Source organism: Vulpes lagopus, chromosome 14, assembly GCF_018345385.1.
Source record: "Vulpes lagopus strain Blue_001 chromosome 14, ASM1834538v1, whole genome shotgun sequence".
In the NCBI taxonomy this organism is placed as follows: Eukaryota; Metazoa; Chordata; class Mammalia; order Carnivora; family Canidae; genus Vulpes; species Vulpes lagopus.
Window position 1 is genome coordinate 20444145 of NC_054837.1, and position 22849 is coordinate 20466993.

At 46.6% G+C, this 22849-nt stretch overlaps 1 protein-coding gene, 1 long non-coding RNA gene and 2 other non-coding genes across 8 annotated transcripts in view; all 4 read left to right on the top strand.

The window, feature by feature from the left end:
• Window positions 1-2660: 2660 nt before the first annotated feature.
• On the top strand, window positions 2661-2801 carry LOC121475897. The gene has a single exon (XR_005983846.1). It is a non-coding gene; the product is annotated as a U4 spliceosomal RNA (small nuclear RNA).
• A 632-nt stretch (window positions 2802-3433) lies between these two features.
• Window positions 3434-3574, top strand: LOC121475896. Its single transcript, XR_005983845.1, has one exon. It is a non-coding gene; the product is annotated as a U4 spliceosomal RNA (small nuclear RNA).
• Window positions 3575-4962: 1388 nt separating this feature from the next.
• LOC121475415 lies at window positions 4963-19084 on the top strand. Its single transcript, XR_005983753.1, has 2 exons — window positions 4963-5024; window positions 18828-19084. It is a non-coding gene; the product is annotated as an uncharacterized LOC121475415 (long non-coding RNA).
• Window positions 19085-20886: 1802 nt separating this feature from the next.
• The window catches only part of PXN (paxillin), a 48297-nt gene continuing 46334 nt past the window's right edge, over window positions 20887-22849 (top strand). The window contains exon 1 of one of the 5 annotated variants that reach the window (XM_041728675.1): window positions 20887-21020. In XM_041728675.1, coding sequence (XP_041584609.1) covers window positions 21008-21020 — 13 coding nt within the window. In that variant the 5' untranslated portion in view covers window positions 20887-21007. Of the gene's footprint in view, window positions 21021-21665; window positions 21826-22849 lie in introns of those variants that run through there. The other 4 variants (XM_041728678.1, XM_041728674.1, XM_041728676.1 and 1 more) reach the window with 4 other exon arrangements.

Here is a 22849-nt window from a genome sequence, read left to right on the forward strand (position 1 = left end):
GAGCCAGATGGAGAGGGGGCCTCTATCCCAGAATCCTGGGATCACACCTGAGCCAAAGATGGATGCTTAACCGACAAAGCCACCCAGGCACTCCCAAACAGGACTTTTAAAGATATCATATTTGCATCTAGATGATGTCTGTATGAATGTTCACTGAGCAATACTTTGAATATTTCATGTTTGAAATTTTTAAAAGATTTTAGGAGCATCTAGGTGACTCGGTCGGTTAGTTGGCCAAGTCTTTTTTTTTTTTTTTAAAGATTTTATTTATTTATTCATGAGAATACACAGAGAGGAGAGAGAGACAGGCTGAGACACCGGCAGAGGGAGAAGCAGGCTCCATGCAGGGAGCCGGATGTGGGACTGGATCCCGGGTCTCCAGGATCACGCCTGAGCTGAAGGTAGCACTAAACCGCTGAGCTACCCGGGCTGCCCTACTTGGCCGAGTCCTGATCTCAGTTCAGGTTTGGGCATTTATTTTGTTTTGTTTTGTTTTTTACTTAAAGAAAAAAAGATATTTTATTTATCCATTTGACAGCACAAGCAATGGGAGTGGCAGGGAGAGGGAGAGGGAGAAATGGGCTCTACAGGGAGCCGGATGCCAACCTTGATCCCAGGACCCTGGGGTCATGACCTGAGCCACCCAAGTGCCCTCAGCTCAGGTCTTGATCTCAGAGTTGTGAATTAGAGCCCATGTTAAAAAACAACACTTAAAAAAAACAACAACTATAGTTTATTGGGAAGTAACCTCTACACCCAAAGTGGAGCTCAAACTTACAACCCTGAGATCAGGAGTCTCATGCTTTAGCAACTGAGCCAGCCAGACACCCCTCATGTTTGAAATTTTTTATAATAAAACATTTGGGGGAAAAAAAAAAAAACATTTGGGGTAGTGGTTGAGTGTTTGCCTTCGGTTCAGGTCATGATCCCGGGCTCCTAGGATCGAGTTCTACAGGGTTACCCACAGGCAGCCCGCTTCTCCCTCCGCCTATATCTCTGCCTCTCTCTCTCATGAATAAATAGAAGCAGGCTCCATGCAGAGAGCCCGACGTGGGACTCCATCCAGGGTCTCCAGATCATGCCCTGGGCCAAAGGCGGCGCTAAACCGCTGAGCCACCGGGGCTGCCCTATATAAAATCTTTAAAAATAAAATAAAATGTTGGGAGGGGGCCCCTGGGTGGGTCATCGGTTAAGTGTCTTCATTTGGCTCGGATCATGATCTGAATCCTGGGATCAAGCCCCACTTCCAGCTTCTGGCGCAGGGGGGAATCTGCTTCTCCCACTCCTGCTGCCCCCTTCCTCCTCTTGTGCTTTCCTTCATTCTCTCAAATAAATAAAATCTTTTAAAATTAGTAAATAAAAACTGTAAAAATGTAATAAAATGGGAAAATGTCACTTTCTTGGAGACTTCTGTTTACATCTTAATTACAATAATAATAATAATAATAATAAAGAATTACCATATAATCCAGAAATTCCACTTCCAACTATACACAGAAAAGAGTTGATAACAAGGACTCAAACAGATACTAGTATGCCACTGTCATGTAGAAGGATTATTCACGATAGCCAAAGGTGGAAGCAATGTGGATTCATAGAATAATGGATGGATAATAAAATTCCATAAGTAGAATATTAGTCAGCCATAAAAAGGAATGAAATTCTGATATATACTACAACATGGATAGACCTTAAAACATGCTATGAGAGAAGCCAGACAGGGACCTGTCTGGCTCCGTGGGAAGAACATGCAATTCTTTGATCCGGAGATCCTGAGTTCCAGCTTCACATTGTGTATAGAGATTAGTTAAATAAATAGGGATCCCTGGGTGGCGCAGCGGTTTGGCGCCTGCCTTTGGCCCGGGGCGCGATCCTGGAGACCCGGGATCGAATCCATGGAGCCTGCTTCTCCCTCTGCCTGTGTCTCTGCCTCTCTCTGTGTGACTATCATAAATAAATAAAAAAATTTAAAAAAAAAGAGAGATTAGTTAAATAAATAAAGCTAAAAACTTCCCACAAAAACAGACACAAAAAATAAAATATTGTATGATTCTGCTTATATGAGGTAGTTAGAGGAGTCAAATTCGTAGAGTCAGAAAACAGAAGTTGCCAGGTGCTGGGAAAGGGTGGAATGGGGAGGGCGTTAGTGTTTAATGGGTACAGAGTTTCAATTTGGGATGATGAAAAAATTTTGGAGAGGTAGTGATGAGGGTAGCAAAGAACAAATGTACTTACTGCTACTGAACTGTATATTTTAAAACGGTTAAAGTGGTAAATTTTGTTATATATCGGTTACCACAATTTATTAAAAAAAAATAAATAAACAATTTTGGAGATGATAGTTACATTGTGAATCGGTAGACAAGCGAGCAGCACGCCGACGCAGCGCATTTTTCATCTGTCCCAATTCACTCTATGAATTAAGCGATTAGCATGTTCCGTCCCATAATGCTTTGCTTTATGCTCCATCAGAACTTAGTTACGCGATACCAAGAAAAGAAACCTTTGGAAACATCTTATGCATTTTTGAAAGATCTTCATATGATTGTTTAATTTCCAACCAGGCAATAATTGGTGATTTTTTCCATGAGACTCAAACTCGCCTTTCTGAAATAGGAACCTTGCCTATTGGGGATGATGAGCGGGGGGCGTTGCTTTTCAGCTTTGCGCAGTGGCAGTATCGTAGCCAATGAGGTTTATCCGAGGCGCGATTATTGCTAATTGAAAACTTTTCCCAATACCCCGCCGTGACGACTTGAAATATAGTCGGCATTGGCAATTTTTGACAGTCTCTACGGAGACTGATTTATGATGGTTTCTAAAAAAGACAATGTTACTTGGAGGCTTTAAGTCTAGCTTTTCTTGGTAAGAGGAGTTCCGAGCCGTATCTTAGTGATGCTACGGTGGGATTTTTCTGTGCGTATTAAGGTCCATGCTAGTTAGAAGTCGAATTAGGGGTCTTCTGTGTCACGTTAGTTTACATTTTGTCTTTCCCTCGTTTGTTCCGTTAAGCCTTCGAGATTGTACAGATGCTTCCTTGCGACTTTTGCCCGCCGGTCCGTCTGCACCTACGCCCGCAGCTGCTCTTCTTTCTTAGGTTGGTTCACTCGCCCTTTCCCTGCCTTCCCGCTGCTCAGGGTGGTTTTTTGTTTTTTGTTTTTACTCAAAATACAACTAACCTGGCCGTCTCTGTGATGTCATGAAGATTTGCATAATATTACCCAGCATTCGCAGCGGATGCACTCCCGTTTCCAAAATCTGAATGTTCGACACGAGATGATCGAACAACAGGAAGCCTCCCGTGCAGACAGACCTCGAATATAATTGCTGGAAGCAGAACGCGTCATATCCACGAACTCGCCGACAGTCGCTCACCCTCAGTGTAAAGGCAGTTGTCATCCGTGGGGGAGCAGGGTGCGTGCTCACGTTCCCCAGCTTTGCGCAGTGGCAGTATCGTAGCCAATGAGGTTTATCCGAGGCGCGATTATTGCTAATTGAAAACTTTTCCCAATACCCCGCCATGACGACTTGAAATATAGTCGGCATTGGCAATTTTTGACAGTCTCTACGGAGACTGAATATTTTTGTCTGAAAAGGAAGTTCAGGAGCGTTAGGCGTTGAGAATGAACTAACTAGTTTGGTGGCTTTTTCGCTTTTTCCGTTTTTTCCTGGCTCTGTTTGCCCCGGGAAAGTTCAGCTTATTTGGCTCCACATCGTGCGGTCTGTCAACGCAAAGAAGTAAGTTTCCTATTTCGTTGTTGATTTGAGATGAACAATACCATTGTGAAGCTGTGATTTGCGAAAGTGAGAGAGTGTGCAATTCTCTTACCCATTTTTATTTTTTTTTTAAGATTTTATTTATTTGTTCATGAGTGAGAGAGGCAGAGACAGGCAAAGGGAGTAGCAAGCTCCAAACGGGGAGCCTGACGTGGGACTCGATATGGATCTCCAGGATCACGCCCCGGGCTGAAGGCGGCCCTAAACTTCTGAGCCACCCGGGCTGCCGTCCCCCCCCCCCCCCCGCCCCCGATTTTTTTTTTTTTTTTTTAAGATTTCATTTATTCACGAGAGGCAGAGGGAGAACCAGGCTCCCCGCAAGGAGCCCCATGCGGGACTCGATTCGGGGTCCCGGACCCTGAGATTACACCCTGAGAGACACTCAACCGCTGAGCTACCCAGGCAGTCCCTACCCAAACACTTTTTAAAGCATTTGGGGAAAATGGACACGATACACTTACTCATCCTGTTCTGAAAGATTTGCAAAAAATGGGAGAATGCGCAATTCTCTTATCCAAATGCTTTTTAAAGCAATCGGGGAAAACGGACCTAGCACACTTACTCAGGTTCCATTGTGGAGTTCCAGGAGCTGTCCTTGAAACCAAGTCCCTCACCTCCAGTGGTGTGCTGGATTCCACTACCCCAGCTGCCTGGAGGAAGGCCAGGGTGTCCCGGGACAGAAGCCTCCGAGAGGCCTACCCTTGTGCATAGCAGATCCAGCTGGACACGCGTGGGCCAACACCCATCAAACGCTTCTCTGGTCTGTAAGCAAAAGGATGTGGTTAAGGGCGAAGGTAGTGAAAGGGCATCTGTTGGTTCCGGGCGGCCCTGGGGAAAACTGCCCCAGCAGTAAATTAGACGCAGTCCTGCTCCCTGGAGCTCAGTCTTGAGACAGACCATAAATAAGTAAATGAAGAGATAAGCTAGGAAAATTACAGATTATTTCAGTGCTCTGAAGAAAATAAGCAGAAAAATGTGATGGAGCCGTTCAGAACACCAGCCAAATTCCGACAGCCACTATTGAGCACTTACCATATGCCAGACTACACAAAAAGTGCATAATATGCTTCATTTAATTCTCACAGAAACCGTTCTCCCGTTCCATTTTTTTAAAGATTTTATTTATTTATTCATGACAGATAGAGAGGGAGAGGCAGAGACACAGGCAGAGGGAGAAGCAGGCCCCATGAAGGGAACCCGACGTGGGACTCGAAGCCGGATCTCCAGGATCACATCCTGGGCCGAAGGTAGCGCCAAACCGCTGGGACTGGGGGGCTGCCCTCCCATTCCAATTTTTTTTTTTTTAAGACTTTACTTATTTATTCACGATAGACATAGAGAGAGAGAGAGAGAGGCAGAGACACAGGCAGAGCAAGAAGCAGGCTCCACGCAGAGAGCCCGACACGGGACTCCATCCCAGGTCTCCAGGATCACACCCTGGGCCAAAGGCAGGTGCCAAACCGCTGTGCCACCCAGAGATACCCCAATTCCATTAAAAATAATAATAATAACTCTATTGGGTTATAATTGACAGTCAATAAACTACACATATTTAAAGCACCCAATTTTCTAAGTTTTGAAACTTGTGCACTCATGACACCATTACTGTGATCCAGATAGTGAACACATTCATCGCTCCTCCAAAATTTCATGTTCCTTTGTAAACCATCCCCACCTCCCATCTCTTCCCCCACTCTCTTCTGTCACTAGACTTTGTATTTTCAGAGTTCTATATAAATGGAATCATAGGGTATGTGATTTTTTTTTTTAAGGTTTATTTATTTCTTCATGAGAGACACACACACAGAGAGGCAGAGACACAGCAGAGGGAAAAGCAGGCTCCCAGGGAGCCTGATGAGGGACTTGATCCTGGGAAGGAGGGAGAATCGCCCTGAGCTGAAGGCAGACACTCAACCACTGAGCCACCCAGGCGTCCCAGGGTATGTGATTTTTTGAGATTAACTTTTTTTCACCAAATATAACATCCTTGAGGTCCATCCAGGTTGTTGCATGTATCAATATTTTGTTCATTCCTTTCTCTCATTGAGTAGTATTCCGTTTATGGAAGTACCAGAGTGTTCAACCATTCACCCACTGAAGGACATGTGGGTTGCTTCCAGTACTTTACTGTCACCAGTAAAGCTCCTAAGAACATTTGTGTACAAGTTCCATGAAAGCAAGGGGCCCTGGCTGGCTCAGTCAGTAGAGCATGTGACTCTTGATCTTGGGGTCATGAGTTCAAGCCCCAAACCGCGCATAGAGCTCACTAAAGAAGAAGAAAAAATAAAAAACAACTCCAAGTTTTGTGTGAGCATAAAGTTTTGATTATCTGGGCCATATGGGAAATTACATGTTTAGTTTTGTAACAAATTGCCAGATTATTTGGCAGAGTGGCTGCATCATTTTACTTTCCATGTGTGGTCTTTTAAAATCTAGACAAAGTCTCTCTGCCTTTTTTCTTTCCTTCATTATACTGATATTTTTTTTTTTTGAAAAGCCCAAGACAGATATCTTGTAGAAGTTCCACATTCTGACTTCATCTGATCCTATCCCCGAGAGGTGTTGATTAACATATTCCTTTATCACCATATATTTCCTGTAACCAAGACTTCCTGGCTTGATTAGATTCAGGAGAAGTTCAAGGGTGATTCTGTGAACTTTGTACCACATCTTCCATTGTCTGTGATGCTGAATTTATTTATTTATTTACTTTTATCATTTTTTATTTATGATAGTCACAGAGAGAAAGAGAGAGAGGCAGAGACACAGGCAGAGGGAGAAGCAGGCTCCATGCACCGGGAGCCCGACGTGGGATTTGATCCCAGGTCTCCAGGATCGCGCCCTGGGCCAAAGGCAGGCGCTAAACTGCTGCGCCACCCAGGGATCCCTGTGATGCTGAATTTAATTGCCTGGTTAAGACAGTAACTGGTCTGTCTCTACGGTAAAAGTCATCAGTAATCTGTGGAATGAACACTTGCCCTAGGAACCATTTGATACTAAAAGCCCTTTGCTTTCCATGACCACCTTCTTAAACTACTTCCTGATCAGTCATCACATCTGGCTGAGTAAGATAAATTAATGTCACTCCTTCTCTGGAACCCAGAATAGGGGTTGGGGGATGTCCTGTATTCAGGACCTGTGGTCGCAGGAAGTTGATAAGAGTCCCCTGATAAGCTAATGTATCAGAACTGAGTGAACATGATGGAAAAAAGAGGGGGGTGAAAATTGCTCAAAGGAGGATCCTGGGAAGCAAAATGGGGGGCATCCTAGAGAATCCACATTGATTAAGAACTTCAAGAGGAGGGATCCCTGGGTGGCTCAGCGGTTTAGTGCCTGCCTTTGGCCCAGGACCTGATCCTGGGGTCCCGGATCCATCCAGTCCTGCATCAGGCTCCCTGCGTGTAGGCTGCTTCTCCCTCTCCCTATGTCTCTTCCTCTCTCTGTGTGTGTCTCATGAATAAATGAATAAAATCTTGAAAAAAAACTTCAAGAGGAGCCAGAAGTGCTACCCAGAGGCTAAAATTTCAATATAAATATCCTTTTTTATTTATTTTTTTAATTTTTATTTATGATAGTCACACACACAGAGAGAGAGGACGAGACATAGGCAGAGGGAGAAGCAGGCTCCATGCACTGGGAGCCCGACGTGGGATTCGATCCCGGGTCTCCAGGATCACGCCCTGGGCCAAAGGCAGGCACCAAACCGCTGCGCCACCCAGGGATCCCTAAATATCCTTTTTTAGAAGATTATTTATTTATTCATAAGAGACACAGAGAGAGGCAGAAACACAGGCAGAGGGAGAAGCAGGCTCCCTGTGGGGGAGCCTGATGTGGGACTTGATCCCAGAACCCCTGGATCACGCCCTGAGCCAAAGGCAGAGGCTCAACCACTGAGCTACCCAGGTGTCCCAATATAAATATCCTTGGTGGGGGCCTGCCTGGGTGGCTCAGTTGACTGAGTGTCTGCCTTCGCCTGGGTCATGGCCCAGCTGGGTCATGGTCCTACTCAGGGGGGAAGACTGCTCCTCCCTCTGCCTCTGCCTGCTACTCCCCCTGCTTATGCTCTCTCTGTCAAATGAATGGATAAAATCTTTTAAAAATAAATAGATAAATAAATAAATAAATACCCTTGATAATGTGGTTTAGAAATTCACCCCAACCATTTCTTTCCACCTTCGCTGATTGCCAAGATGGCTAATCAGGGTATTGAACCGGGTCTGGAGGAAACGAGATAGTGCTTCCCTGGCAAATTCTGTATTGATCAGAATGTCAGCTGATGCTCTGGTAAATACTGACCCATATGATGTGATGTGCGTGCGTGCGTGTGTGTGTGTGTGTGTGTGTGTGAGTGATTTCCTTAGAAATTAGAACAGCAAGTAAGTAAAATGGTGACTAATTTGTGGGCAAACACAAGAAAGAAAAGCATGAAAAAAATTTTAAATATATAAATAAAAAAAGACACCTGGGTGGCTCAGTGGTTGAATGTCTGCTTTTAGCTCAGGTCGATATCCGGAGGTCCTGGGATCAAGTCCCACATCCAGCTCTCCCGCTCCCCCCGCCCCCCAACCCCGGGGAGCCTGCTTCTCCCTCTGCCCATGTCTCTGTCTCTCATAAATAAATAAATAAAACCTTAAAAAGAAAGAAAGAAAGAAAGAAAGAAAGAAAGAAAGAAAGAAAGAAAGAAAGAAAAGAAAGAAAGGGAAAGAAAGAACTTAGAAAGAAAGAAAAGAAAGAAAGAAAAAGAAAGGCATGGAAAAACCACAGAAGAGATGAACAAATAGCTTAAGGAAAACAAAATAATGTTTTTATTTTTTAAAAGGGAAAAGTTTTAGAAAATCCATATGATATTTTGCTCTCAGGTGTACTGGAATCTTCTTTTGGCTGGATAATTTGAGTTGTGATGACTTTTTTTTAATTTTTTATTTTTTATTTTTTTATTTTTATTTTTTTTATAAATTTATATTGTTTTGTTTAATTTTTATTTATTTATGATAGTCATACAGAGAGAGAGAGAGAGGCAGAGACACAGGCAGAGGGAGAAGCAGGCTCCATGCACCGGGAGCCTGATGTGGGATTCGATCCCGGGTCTCCAGGATCGCGCCCTGGGCCAAAGGCAGGCGCCAAACCGCTGCGCCACCCAGGGATCCCTGACTTTTTTTAAATTGGAGTAAAATATGATGTAAAACAGTAAAAAATAGGGATGACGCCTGGGATCAAGTCCCACATTGCGCTCCCTGCATGGAGCCTGCTTCTCCCTCTGTGTCTCTGCCTCTGTGTGTGTGTGTGTGTGTGTGTGTGTGTTTGTGTGTCTCATGAATAAATAAATAAAATCCTAAAAAAAAAAAAAAACCATAAAATTAGCTGTTTGAAGGCGAATCTGTGTGATTTTAACATATTGTTTTCTGGGACGCCTGGGTGGCTGAGTGGTTGGGCGTCTGCCTTTGGCTCACGGTGTATCCTGGGGACCTGGGATTGAGTCCCACATCAGGCTTCCTGCAGGGAGCCTGCTTCTCCCTCTGCCTATGTTTCTGTGTCTTTCATGAATAAATAAATGAAATCTTAAAAAAATAAAAATAACATGCTGTTTTCTATTTCACCACTTAATTTTTTCTAATTATAAAATCACTACATGTAATTTTGCATATAATATCCAAGCATTATATATATGAAGAGACTGTCAAAGATCCCCCCCACCATAAGCCCACTTTCACTACTAGAGGAGAAAGCCACAGGTAGGTGAGACTATTCTTCCAAATTATTCTACTCCTTTTTTTTTTTTTTTAAGATTTTATTTATTTTATTCATCAGAGACACACAGAGAGAGGCAGGCTCCCTGTGGGGAGCCCGATGCAGGACTCAGTCCCAGGACCCCAAGATTACGACCTGAGTCAAAGGCAGATGCTTAGCCACTGAGCCACCTAGGTGCCCCTACACTGGGTCTTCTCATGGGATTAGAGGTCATGGAAAGCCACTGGGTTTTATTCTGGTGTCCTGAAGGACTTCAGCAGGTTGGTGAGAGACCCAGACCATGCCTTCCCTCCTAATTCAGAGATAGCAGGGCCTTCCTAAGGCTGTGTGTCCAAGCCAGATGGGAAGCTCCAACCTTCCAAAAAGCGGCAACGCAACCCTCGTACTCCCATTCATGAACCAGCCCATGGACTCTCAAGTTCTGGCTTTGAATCCTGACTTGACCACTTTGTACCCATGTGGCCACCAGCAGGTAACTTTATGAACCTTGGTTTCCTACCTATAAAATAGGCATGAACCAACCCCTCCTTGGATTTTTGCAAGGATTTTTTTTAAAGAATTATTTATTTATTCATGAGAGATACAGAAAGAGAGGCAGAGACAGGCAGAGAGAGAAGCAGGCTCCCTGCAGAGAGCCTGATGTGGAACTCGATCCCAGGACCTTGGGATCACAACCTGAGCCAAAGACAGATGCTCAACCACTGAACCAGGTGCCCCAGATTTTTGCAAGGATTAAATGAGATAATGTAAAAGACTTAACATGGTGCATCCCACATTTCAACCAATAAATGTTCCCAATAATAATTATTCTAATATAATAATGATCATATAATGATAGCTATTAATATGATTAATAATATTCACAGTCGGGATCCCTGGGTGGCGGCCAGGGGCCGATCCTGGAGATCGGGGATCGAGTCCCACGTCGGGCTCCCGGTGCATGGAGGCCTGCCTTCTCCTCTGCCTGTGTCTCTGCCTCTCTCTCTCTCCACTGTGGTGCCTATCATAAATAAATAAAAATTAAAAAAAAAAAAATAATATTCACAGTCTTGATTCTGCAACTCTTTGGTGACTAGATAGATACCCCTAGATCTGTGTTTTTCTTTTTCTTTCTTTTTTTTTTTTTTTATGAATAGTCACAGAGAGAGAGAGCAGAGAGAGAGAGAGGCAGAGGACACAGGCAGAGGGAGAAGCAGGCTCCATGCACCAGGAGCCCGATGTGGGATTCGATCCCGGGTCTCCAGGATCGCGCCCTGGGCCAAAGGCAGGCGCCAAACCACTGTGCCACCCAGGGATCCCCGATCTGTGTTTTTCTTTCCCAGCCCTAAAATCCCACTCCCATGATAATTAGGGCTTCAGTTTCTCAGCCCTTTTCTTGCGTTTTTCTGGCTGTTGAAATGGCATAACAACCTTGGGAAACATATGTTTTATTATCTAGATTTTACAGTTACAGCAACAAAGCCTCAGAGTGGTCAAGGCACTTGCCTCAAACCACCCAGCTAAGTAAATATCAGACCTGCAACCTCACACACATTCATTGATAAGGAAACTGAGGCTCAGAAATATGAAGTCTCATGCCCAAGGTTGTACAGTTGGCAGGTGGCAGGGCAGGGTTTAAACTTTTGTCTGTCCTGCGACTCCTGGACCCTAAGGGTTTCCCCCAGAGGGCCGATGCTCCTGCGAAGATCCACCCTCTGAACTATCTGGGGATATAAGCAGGGGAGGCTGGAAGCTTTCATTTTTGCTGCCCTTACTCTGGGGCTCTCATATATTGGAAACACCAGCCAGCCCCTTCTTCTGGAATGCCCTTCTCACCGCTTGCCTCCCATTCACCAAAAACCAGGTCAGTGTTCATTCTTTTCCAGAAAATATTTCCAAGCTTCCCTTGAATTACTCTTAAGCAGCTGATTCCCCTTCATGTTCATGTCTGCAGTGTCATTTTTACAATGCAATCGTAATTTTATTTTTAAAATATCAACTCAGGGCAGCCCCAGTGGCGCAGCGGTTTGGCGCTGCCTGCAGCCTGCGGTGTGATCCTGGAGGCCCAGGATCCAGTACCACGTCAGGCTCCCTGCATGGAGCCTGCTGCTCCCTCTGTCTGTGTCTCTGCCTCTCTTTCTCTGTGTCTATGAATAAATAAATAAAATCTTTAAAAAATAAAAATAAAATATCAACTCATTATGGGAATACATAAAATCCCATATATGGTTCAAAATTCAAAAGATTCAAGGGGCACCTGGGTGGCTCAGTCATTTGAGCCCCTTCCTTTGACTCAGGTCATGATCCCAGGGTACTGAGATCAAGCCCACTGTTCGGCTCCCTGCTCAGCAGGGAGTCTGCTTCTCCCTCTGCCTCTCACCCAGCTCATGCTAGCTCTCTTTCTCAAATAAGTAAATTAAATCTTAAAAAAAAAAGTTCAAAAGACTCAAAAAGGTATTTAGTGAAATCGCCTTCCCACCCCAATGGCCTGCCAGTTAACAGGAGTGTTTATGTATTCTTACAGGTATCTCCAGCATATAGCAGCAGCTTATTAACAAATATATTTTTCACACTTTCCCCCACAAATGATACACATGTTACACACACTGTTCTTCTTTCTTTCTTTCTTTTTTTTTTTTTTAGATCTTGGAGACTGTTTCATATTAGTACATAATAATCTTCCCGGATCTCTTTTGTGGCTGCACAGTTTCCCGTTGTAGGACCTTATGTAGTTTATTTAACCATTCCCCTGTGGATGGACATTTGGGTTGTTTCCAGTCTTTTGCTCTTAAAAACAGCACTGCAGGGGCATCTGGTTGGCTTAGTCAGTAGAGTGTGTGACTCTTGATCTTGAGGTTGTGAATTTGAACCCCATGTTGGGTATAGAGATTACTTAAAAATAAAATCTTGAAACAAAACAAAACAGCACTGTAGCTAAGACCCCTCTACTTGAGAGGTTGTTGTCAATCCTGGGAAACTCTGTGCATGGTGTGTGATTGAGCAGAGAGACTGGGGCTGGGGTTCTCATCCGGATGCAACTAACCCCACAGCCCAGGCAATATATCTCTTTATGCCTCAGTGTCCCAGCCTTTCCTTCTTTTTCTTTTTTAAGATTTTATTTATTTATTCATGATAGAGAGAGAGAGAGAGAGAGAGAGAGAGAGAGAGGCAGAGATACAGGCAGAGGAAGAAGCAGGCTCCATGCCGGGAGCCCAACATGGGACTGAATCCCGGGTCTCCAGGATCGTGCCCTGGGCCAAAGGCAGGCGCCAAACCGCTGAGCCACCCAGGGATCCCCCCTTTCCTTTTTTCAAATGATATTTACGGAACACCTGCCATTCTAGACACTGGTGGAGAAGATAAGCCTGGCCTCTCTTCTCATAACACTGACATTTTATTGGGGGAGGGAGAGACAATAATCAACAGATAAGCAAATAAACACAGAACACAATGTCAAAAGGTGAAAGTAAATAAAATAAGCTGGCATAAAGGGATATAGGGTCTGACATGGAGGTTGAGGGGTTGTAGATAGCATGTCCAGGATCCACAGAAGTGACTTGTGAAGTGAGATCTCAATGATGAGCAGGAACAAGAACTGGGAAGAACATTCCAGAAAGAGACTCACAGCTGTGATTTTATTTATTTATTCATGAGAGACAGAGAGAGAGAGAGGGGCAGAGACACAGGCAGAGGGAGAAGCAGGCTCCATGGAGGGAGTCCGACGTGGGACTCGATCCCGGGTCCCCAGGACCATGCCCTGGGCTAAAGGCAGCACTAAACTGCTAAGCTACCCGGGCTACCCTGGACCATGTACATTTTTTTAGACATTACTTTGAGACCTGGCCATTCCACTCCTAGGTGACTACCTGAGAGAGATGATAACATATGTCCGCTCAAAGATTTCTCTATGAATATTCATAGCAGCTTTATTCACAGAGGCCAAAACTGGTGAAACAACCCAAATATCCATCAACAGGACAGTGGAGAACCTATACACAGGAGTTCTACTCAGCAATAAAAAGGAGCAAACTCTTGATACACATGACATGGATGAATCCTGTGAACATGCTGAGGCCTAAGAAGCCAGGCGTCCGCACACCCTGCAAAAAAAAGAGAGCGAGAGGGATGCCTGGGTGGCTCAGCAGTTGAGCGTCTGCCTTTGGCTCAGGGTGTGATCCTGGAGTACTAAGCTCGAGTCCCACACTGGGCTCCCTGTATGGAGCCTCCTTCTCCCTCTGCTTGTGTCTCTGCCTGTCTCTCTGTGTCTCTCACAAATAAATAAATTAATCTTTAAAAAAAAGCCCGAAAGAATACATATTGTATGATTCCATTTACATAAAAGCATTATAAAGTTAATGCAGGGGCACCTGGGTGGCTCAGTCGGTTAAGCAATTAAGCTCTACCTTTGCTCAGGTCATGATCCCAGGGACTCCCTGCTCAGCGGGGAGTCTGCTTCTCCCTCTCCCTGTCCCACCCCCACACTTGTGCTTTCTCTTTCAAATAAATACAATCGTGAAAAAAAAAAAGAAAATGAAAATGAAAATGCAAAGATAATCTATAGTCACAGAAAACAAATCAGTGGTTACCTGGGGCCAGCAGTCAGGGGACAGGGGATCAAAAACCAGGGACAAGAAAGAGCAATGGAATGTTCTGTGTCTTGATTGAGTTGGTGGTTACATGGGTATATCCATCTGTCAAAGCCCATTGAAATAGTACACTTGATTAGGTGTGTCTTATGTATAAAGGAGGACAGAGAGGATTGGGTATGACTTCCCAGTGTGCACCTGTCAACATGTGGGGATCTTAGCTGCCATGGGGACACTGAGTGTGGAGCAGCTTTGGAGGGAATCCAGCCCCTTTCACCCACAGAAGGACTGATAGTCTCTTGGGATCCCTCCTGCCCCTACAATTCTTGGTGTAAAAATCCCTCCCTTCCCAGGCAGATATGGAGTGTCAGTTACTGAGCAGAATCCTCACCATTGCCCCACCTTATGGCGGAGACTGGTAACAGGAGGTTGGGATTCCAGCTGAGGTCTCACTTTCTGTTCTATTGTCCAGTTTTTCCGGAGTGCTCCTCTGCCCCAGCTAGACTCCTTCAACTACCCTGTGCTTTTGAGGAGTGGATGCACATCAGGAAGTGTCCCAAACTCCATGAGTTTTGCTGTCACTGAGAACCCACTGTGCTGTAACTTACTATATATTTCTCTGTAAATGACTCACTTTTTTAACTTAGCCTCTTCCTAAACTATAATATTGTATTTTTAAAAGATTCTATTTACTTATTTGAGAATGAAAGCAAGTGTGAGTGAGAGAGAGAGAGAGAGAGAGAGAGCAGGAGTGAAGGGGCAAAGGGAGAAGGAGAAACAGGCTTCCTGACGAGCAGGGAGCCCGATGTGGGGCTCAATCCCAGGACCCTGGGATCATGACCTGAGCCGAAGGCAGGCATTTAACCAACTGAGCAACCCAGTCACTTCTTTAATATTGAATTTATTGAAAAACATCCCCATATAAGTGGACCTGCACACTTCCAACCTGTGTTATTCAAGGGACAGCTTTATTGGTTTTATGGGTTACTTAGGTATTTTTCTAACATATGTGAATATATAATTATTAAAATAAGAAATCTCCGCTTATATACCATTTATACATCTCTCATTCCCCTGGTGGTCCTTGTACCACATCTGAGGGGATTTCTTCATGAGGTATTGTGTGCAAGTCAATGTGTATGAAATAATCGGTTATACATTTCTCTGGACACAGCTGGTTTGCACAGGACTTTGTCAACACCCAGCAAAAGAACCGACAGCAACAGTACACTTAACCTCTGAAACAGTGCTTCCACACCTAGGAACTGATCTCCAGAAAATAATTAAGGATGTACTTCAAGATTCTTTTTTTTTTTTTTTTGAGGGGAGGGAATTATGGACATTTTTTTTTTTAAAGATTTCATTTATTTATTCATGGGAGAGGCAGAGGCACAGGCAGAGGGAGAAGCAGGCTCCATGCAGGGAGCCAAATGCAGGACTCAATCCTAGGATCTTGGGAATCACTCCCTGAGCTGAAGGCAGACGCTCAACCGCTGAGCCACCCAGGCATTCCTGGACACTTGATTTTAATCTTTTAGTTGATCTGTTTTTTTCTAAATGTCTTCCTACCATGAACAACTACTATAAAGAAAACTTCCACGTCTATATTGTAAGCCCTGGAATTTACTTTTCTAAATCTTCCCCCTCCCCTTAATCCCTTCTGTCTTCCCAACATCAGTCAGTGCACAGTTAAGACATGGTCTCTAGCTTCCTGAAGTCTAGAGTCAAGTATGAGACAGAGCTGCAAACGAGTGCACAGGAACTGTTTAATTATAATTGTCAGGAGTGCCTTCCTGGTGCTAAAAAAAGATCTTAATAACAGGGGCACTGCAGGTCAGGGCATGGTTTTCTAAGGAAATGGCTTTTGGGTCAAAATCCCCAAAAATAATGATGCCAGCTCACATTTAAAGCTGCACTGTCCCATAGGGTAGCCACTGGCCACATGTGGCTACTGAGCACTTGGAATGTGGCTAGTTAAACTGAGATGTGCTCTAAATGCAAAATATACACTGGATTTTGAAGACTTCACATGCAAAAAAAGTGAGAAATTTCTGATACTTTTTTTTCTACTTGGATCTTTACTTTTTTTTATTAAAGATTTTATTTATTTATTAGAGAGAGAGCATGAGCAGGGGGAGGGACAGTGGGAGAGAGGGAGAAGCAGACTCCTGGCTAAGTGCAGAGCCCCAACATGGGGCTTGATCCCAAGACCCCATTCCATGACCTGAGCCAAAGGCAGATGTCCAAATAAATAAATAAATAAGAAACAAATAAATACATGTTGAAATGAAAGGGATGCTTGAGTGGCTCAGTCGGTGGCTTGGATTTCCTGCTCACCCAGAACTCTACTTCTTCCTTTCCCTCTGCTCTTCCCCCATCTCATGTTTGCACTTTCTTCTCTTTCCTCTGAAATAAATAAAATAAAAGAGGGGCACCTGGGTGGCTCAGTCGTTGACCACCTGCCTTCAGCTCAGAGCATGATCCTGGGGTTCTGGGATCGGGTCCTGCATAGGGCTCCACGCAGGGAGTCTGCTTCTTTTTTTCTTTTTTTAAATGAGAATTTTTTTTTTTTAAATTTATGATAGACATAGAGAGGAAGAGAGAGAGGCAGAGACACAGGCAGAGGGAGAAGCAGGCTCCATGTCTGGAGCCCGACGTGGGACTTGATTCCGGGACTCCAGGATTGCACCCTGGGCCAAAGGCAGGCACTAAACTGCTGAGTGACCCAGGGATCCCCGTGGGAGCCTGCTTCTCCCTCTGCCTATGTCTGCCTCTCTCTGTGTCTCTCATGAATAAATAAACAAAATCTTAAAATAATTTTTTCTGAAATGAGGGGGGCACCTGGTGGTGCAGTCAGTTGGGCATCTGATTCTGGGTCTCTGCTCAAGTCGAGATCACAGGGTCATGAATCCATCCCTGTGTGGGCTTGGTACTCTGCTGTAGTCTCCCTAACACTCTCTCTCCCTCTGCCCCTCCCCCTGCAAATCTTCTCTCTGTCTCTCCTAAGTAAGTAAAGAAATTAAAAAAAAAAAAAAGTAAGGAAATAAAGATGAAATGAGAACATTTAGGATATATTGGATTAGATAAAATATATTAAGATTCATTTTACTTGTTGCTTTCTACCTTTTTATTTATTTTTTAAAAATATTTTATTTCTTTCTTTACTTATTTAGAGAGAGAGAGGGAGAACAAGCAGGGGGGAGAGGCAGAGGGAGAGGGAGAAGCAGACTCCCTACCAAGCTGGGAGCCCAATGTGGGGCTGGATCCCAGGACTTGGAGGTCATGACCTGAGCTGAAGGCAGATGCTCAACCATCCAAACCACTCAGGTGCCCCTAGAAAGTTTTAAATTACCTATGTGGCTTGCATTTTTTTTTTTTTTTCTAGTGGATAGGGCTGAGCCAGAGAGCACTTATTGACAGCAAGGATTGTTCTGAGTACTAAATATATAGTATCTCATTTAATCCTACACTGACTCTGAGAGGTGGCTAGTATTCATCTTTCTGCAGAGGTGAAAATCTGAGGTGCAGGGAGTAAATGGCCAGAGATTCATCACCAGCAAGGAGTATAGCAGGGGTTTGAACCTGGGTAGGAGTCCCTCTGCCTAACCAATGTGCACTTAACCTCTACCTAACTCTACTGTGCTGGGACATCCATAGCCATCAGGGTGGAAGGAGCAGCACAGAGACATTCCACAGACTAGATGGGCCTCTGCTTTCTTGGTGGCTGTTTCCTTATCCTGGAAACTCTGAATTCAGTTTTAGCAGCGGTGTCTGTCTGCCTTGTCAATGCAAGTTAATCTTCTTTTAAAAAAATCTATGATTATTGGGGTTTTTTAAAAAAGATTTTACTTATTTGTTCATGAGAGACACAGAGAGAGAGGCAGAGACACAGGCAGAGGGAGAAGCAGGCTCCATGCAGGCAGGGAGCGCAATGTGGGACTTGATTCTGGGATTCCAGGATCACGTCCTCAGCCAAAGGACTCAACCACTGAGCCACCCAGGAATCCCAGGAAGCATACTTATTTTTTTTTTTTTAAGATTTTATTTATTTATTCATAGAGACAGAGAGAGAGAGAGGCAGAGACACAAGCAGAGGGAGAAGCAGGCATCATACAGAGAGCCTGATGTGGGACTTGATCCTGGGTCTCCAGGATCACGCCCCAGGCTGCAGGCAGGGCCAAACCGCTGTGCCACCGGGGCTGCCCCCAGGAAGCATACTTATAAAGGTCCACTAAGCACTCTCTAACTCAGCCCTATCCACTAGAAACAAAATGCAAGCCATGTGTATAATTTTCAATTTCCTAGTAGCCATATTTAAAAAGATAAAAAGAGGGGATCCCTGGGTGGCGCAGTGGTTTAGCGCCTGCCTTTGGCCCAGGGCGCAATCCTGGAGACCCGGGATCGAATCCCACGTCGGGCTCCCGGTGCATGGAGCCTGCTTGTGTCTCTGCCTCTCTCTCTCTCTCTCTCTCTCTCTCTCTCGCTGTGACTATCACAAATAAATAAAAATTAAAAAAATACTTTAAAAAAATAAAAAGATAAAAAGAAACAAGTAAAATTAATGTTAAACCTTCCCAGTATATCCTAAATGTTACTGTATCAACTTGTAATCAATATAAAAAAAAATATGGCTCTGCTGACCCTTCCGTCTCCCCATTTTTACTCCCCACCTCATATTTCATGCTGCAAATTCCTTCTAGTCCTTCTAAGGCACCATGGCCTCTGTCTTTTCCACAGGCTTTGCAGCTGGGAATGGTGGAAGGCTATTCATCCTTCATACTCGCCTATTTGCTCTTCTGCCTGCCTTTTTGGTCTGGAAACCCGAAGAAGGCAGGCATCATATCAATTTTATTCATCACTGTATCTCCAGCCTGAGTACAGCTCTTGGTACAGTGAAGACACTGTTAAATATCTCACCACTGAGTGAATTAATGAGTGACTTCACAACTGATCTTCTGTGTCTTCAATAAAACTGAACTTTCTGAGGAAAGGCACTATGGTTTGCTCTGTTCCAACTGTCGGCATAATGCACCAGTCATTCAGCAAATATATATTGAGCAGCACCTCCTCTATGCCACACACATACTAATGGACACGGTTTCTGCCCCACGTGCTTTTAGTCTAATAGGATGAGAGACATTTATCAAATAATCCCACCACTCCATGTAAATTGCAGTAATGAGAAGTGCCTACAAAACAGAGATACATTAAAGGTGTTGGATGGCATGAGATATCGTGACTGCCCAGATGGGGAGCAGTCTTGGCTCTTGAATTTTAATACAAGAGAATGTGGCAGTCAGAGGTGAACCACTTGATTCTGCCTTCAATGATCTTGTACCCAGATCAAGGAATCGTGGCTTCCAGATACAGGGTTTTCAGGGCAAGGCTGCACTCTTCCAGGTATCCCCAGCCTGTGGCTGAACACGATGGGGGTACTGGGGCTTGAACACTTCTGCCCAGTGGGCCTCCTCCAATGAGTTTTTGTTCTGGCACTCCCTGTTAGGTTATTTATCTTTGTCAGATCAGAGTCCTTGCCCAATCCTGCTTCTTCCCCTTTCTCTTTCATGGGCGTTAACTGCCCCACCCCCACCCCCTCTAACTCAATATCTGCTTCTTGGAGGACTGGAAGGGTCCTCCAAGACTTGACCTAGAGGGTCTTGGGATCTTGGGAGCTGGATTCCTGTGGGCAAGGAGACTTGAAGTTGTACTTACAGAGCATTTTTATGTAGAATGGACAAACTATCATCATCCTTTGCAAAGAGTGGGGAAGGGCTGATAGTAATAAATGCCTCTATGAGAATTAATTTTGTTTTTTAAAGATTTAACTTATTTATTCATGAGAGACAAAGACAGAGAGAGAGGCAGAGACACAGGCAGAGGGAGAAGCAGGCTCCATGCAGGGAGCCTGACGCGGGACTTGATTCCGGGTCTCCAGGATCACACCCTGGGCTGAAGGCAGTGCCAAACCGCTGAGCCATCTGGACTGCCCTGAGAACTAATTTTGATAGTAGCTATGAAGTATCTGGCACTCAATGAATGGCAGCTGTTATTATTACCTGATTTTCGAGTGCACAGGAGCAGAGCCCCTCTGGGCTCTGGGGTAGCAGTGGGTGTTTCAGGAGACTGTGCCTGGCACTGGGTGTAATCGCCTTGAAGTTTTTCCTTGAATGCCTTACTAAGGTAGAAGAAGGTAGTAGAAGGTAGTAGAAGGTTCCCCTCTGCTCCGTGCAGAGTTTTGGAAAAGCCTCCCTTTAGGGAGGGTGGACATGTGGAACATTAAGGGATATACAACCTTGAAAGTATTGAATCTGGCTTCAAAGGCTGGATTGCAGGCTGCACCAGAGAGCGACCCCAAGAAAGGTCCTCCAGAGGTTCCTTGTTTTGCTTGGTACTGATTTGGGGTCCTCCTGGGAGATGACCTACTGGGAGAGAGACAGACAAACTGGCGGACAAGCCTGAGTCTCCAGTGGATGAGTGGGTGACTGGTGGATGGACAGACGCCGGTCAGACTGTGAGATGTCGAAGCCGATGGGTCTGTCAGCCAGACAGTCAAGCATGTGACTTGGAGGCCGAGACTGACCGCAGGGCCCGCAGGTCTGGGAGCCTCGCGCCTGCAGGCTCGGCCGCGAGGGGGCGCTGCCGCCCCGCCCGGCCCGGCCCACTGCCTGCTGGGCGCGCGCTCGCGGCCGGCGGCGGGGCGGGGCCAGCGTCCGCACGGGGCGGGGCCGGCCGGCTCCCGGGGGCGCCCGCGGGCGGGGGGCGGGGCGCGCGTGCTCGCGGGGGCGGGGCGCGCGCGGCGGCGGCGCGTTCCGTTCCGGGCCGAGGCTCGCGGCGAAAAGTTGCGGGGCGGCGAGGAGCGGCCCCGGACGGGCCGAGAGCGCGACGCCGAGCCGGCCCCCGGCGCCCGCGGCCCCGCCATGGACGACCTCGGTGAGTGAGCGGGCGGCCGAGGGAGGAGGCTGCGAGGGGCGCGCGGCCCCGGGCCTGGCGGGCGCGAGCGAGCGGCGGGGGGCCGCGGGGTCCGGCTCCGCTCGCCGCACGCCGGGCTTGCGCGGGGCGGGGGTCCCGGGCCAGGCCGGCCCCGCCGCGGTCCTCACAGCCGCCAGCGCCCGCCTCGGGTCCGGCCGCGCCTGCGGACCCCGGACCCCGGACCCCGGACCTCGGAGCCCCAGCCGCCGGGGTCAGCTTGCACCCTGGGGACCTGCCGCCCGCCCCCTCCCCCTCCCCGGGACCCCCCTTCCCAGCCGGCTCCCCCAGCCCCCACCTCACGGATCGACCGCCCACCTCGGGGGAGCAGCAGCTGCCTGCACCCCCGGGGGGCCTGCGCCCACCCCGTTAAGGGCCCGACTTCAGGGGTAGCCCCTCTAAGCCCACCCCTTTCGTTTCGCAAGTTAGAGAAGAGCCTCCGCTGACCACACCCCCACAAAGGCAAGTTTCTCATCTGCCCCCATCAACCACCCCCCACCCCAGGTCTGGGCGCCCTTCGTCGCCGGTCACTCCATTTCGCCGGGTGCCTTGTCCAGTCTGGACCAGCCCCTCCCCTTTCCTATCACAGATCAGCCTAATCCTAGAAGAGTAAGCCGGGGAGACATGATCCCCCCCCCCCCCAGATTCTGGGGCAGCGCCAGGGGAGTGAGGTGGGAAGCGGGCCCCAGGGTATGGCCATCTCTGGACTTGCCCGGCTGGCAGAGTTCCTCCCACCCCCCAGCATCGAACCTTGCTGGAGGCCACACAGGTAAGGAGGACAGGATGCCCAGAACAGAGTTTTACTGTTTTCATGTTATCGGAGCTCCAAAACTACTCCTTTCAGTCCAGTCTTGATCTGGTGTTAGGACGGGGAAAAGTATCTCCTGGAACCTGACACTAAACCCAAGGGGGTTGATGCCAGGGTTCTAGGAATGCCTTGAATGGCCTGAACCCTAGAGTGAGAGGATTCACTCTTCACTCTGTCTCCCTGCCCTTCATGCCTGTAGCCAGAGGGCCTCTGAGCTGGGGAGGTAAGGGGTGGGGGTAGTTTCTTCTCTGTAGGAGCCTTGTCTTCCCACTCTGGACTGTGGGTGGCTTGTGTGACCACTGATTCTTTCTGTGTCCCAGGCTCTGAGAAGTAGATTCATCAGACAGCACTGACTGGCCTCCCCCAAGCACACAGGGCACTGAGTGAAGACTGGCTCTTCGTAGGCCCTGGACTTCCAAGGGGACAGGGAGGAGGACCGCCAGCTTCCCTTTCAAAAAGATCAGGGTGCCGCTGAAAGACCTGGTGATGGGGATGGTGTATAGTCCTGCCTGTTTTGCAGAGCGTGATGGCTGCCAAGCATACTTCTGCCTTTGGGTCAGGATTGGCACCCATTTTTCCAACACACTCAAGGTTGGCATAGCTTGCAGGCAGGTATTTTTTTCACATAAAAAATAAGCTGAAAGGAGACTGGGGCATAGTTTTTGAATCAGGATCTGAAAGTCTCCAGGCTTTCCCAGCAGGAACCGGGTAGCAGGGTTAGAGTTTCTAAAATGCTGATGTGTTTCTGTTGCTTTTATACGGTCCCTTCCACACGGTACTGTTTGAAGGTCTGAGAAAGTTTTGTAGAGTTTGCTGCTGGAGTCCAGAATTCCTGTCCTCTGACAGTCTTCCATTTAGGGCCAGGAAACGGAGTTAATCTCAAGGAAAGAGTATACTGGCAGGAGGAGACTGCAGGAATTGAAATTTGCTGCTTATGGAGTACTTCCCCATACCTCAACTTGTCCCGTCCTCCCTTCCAGCAGCC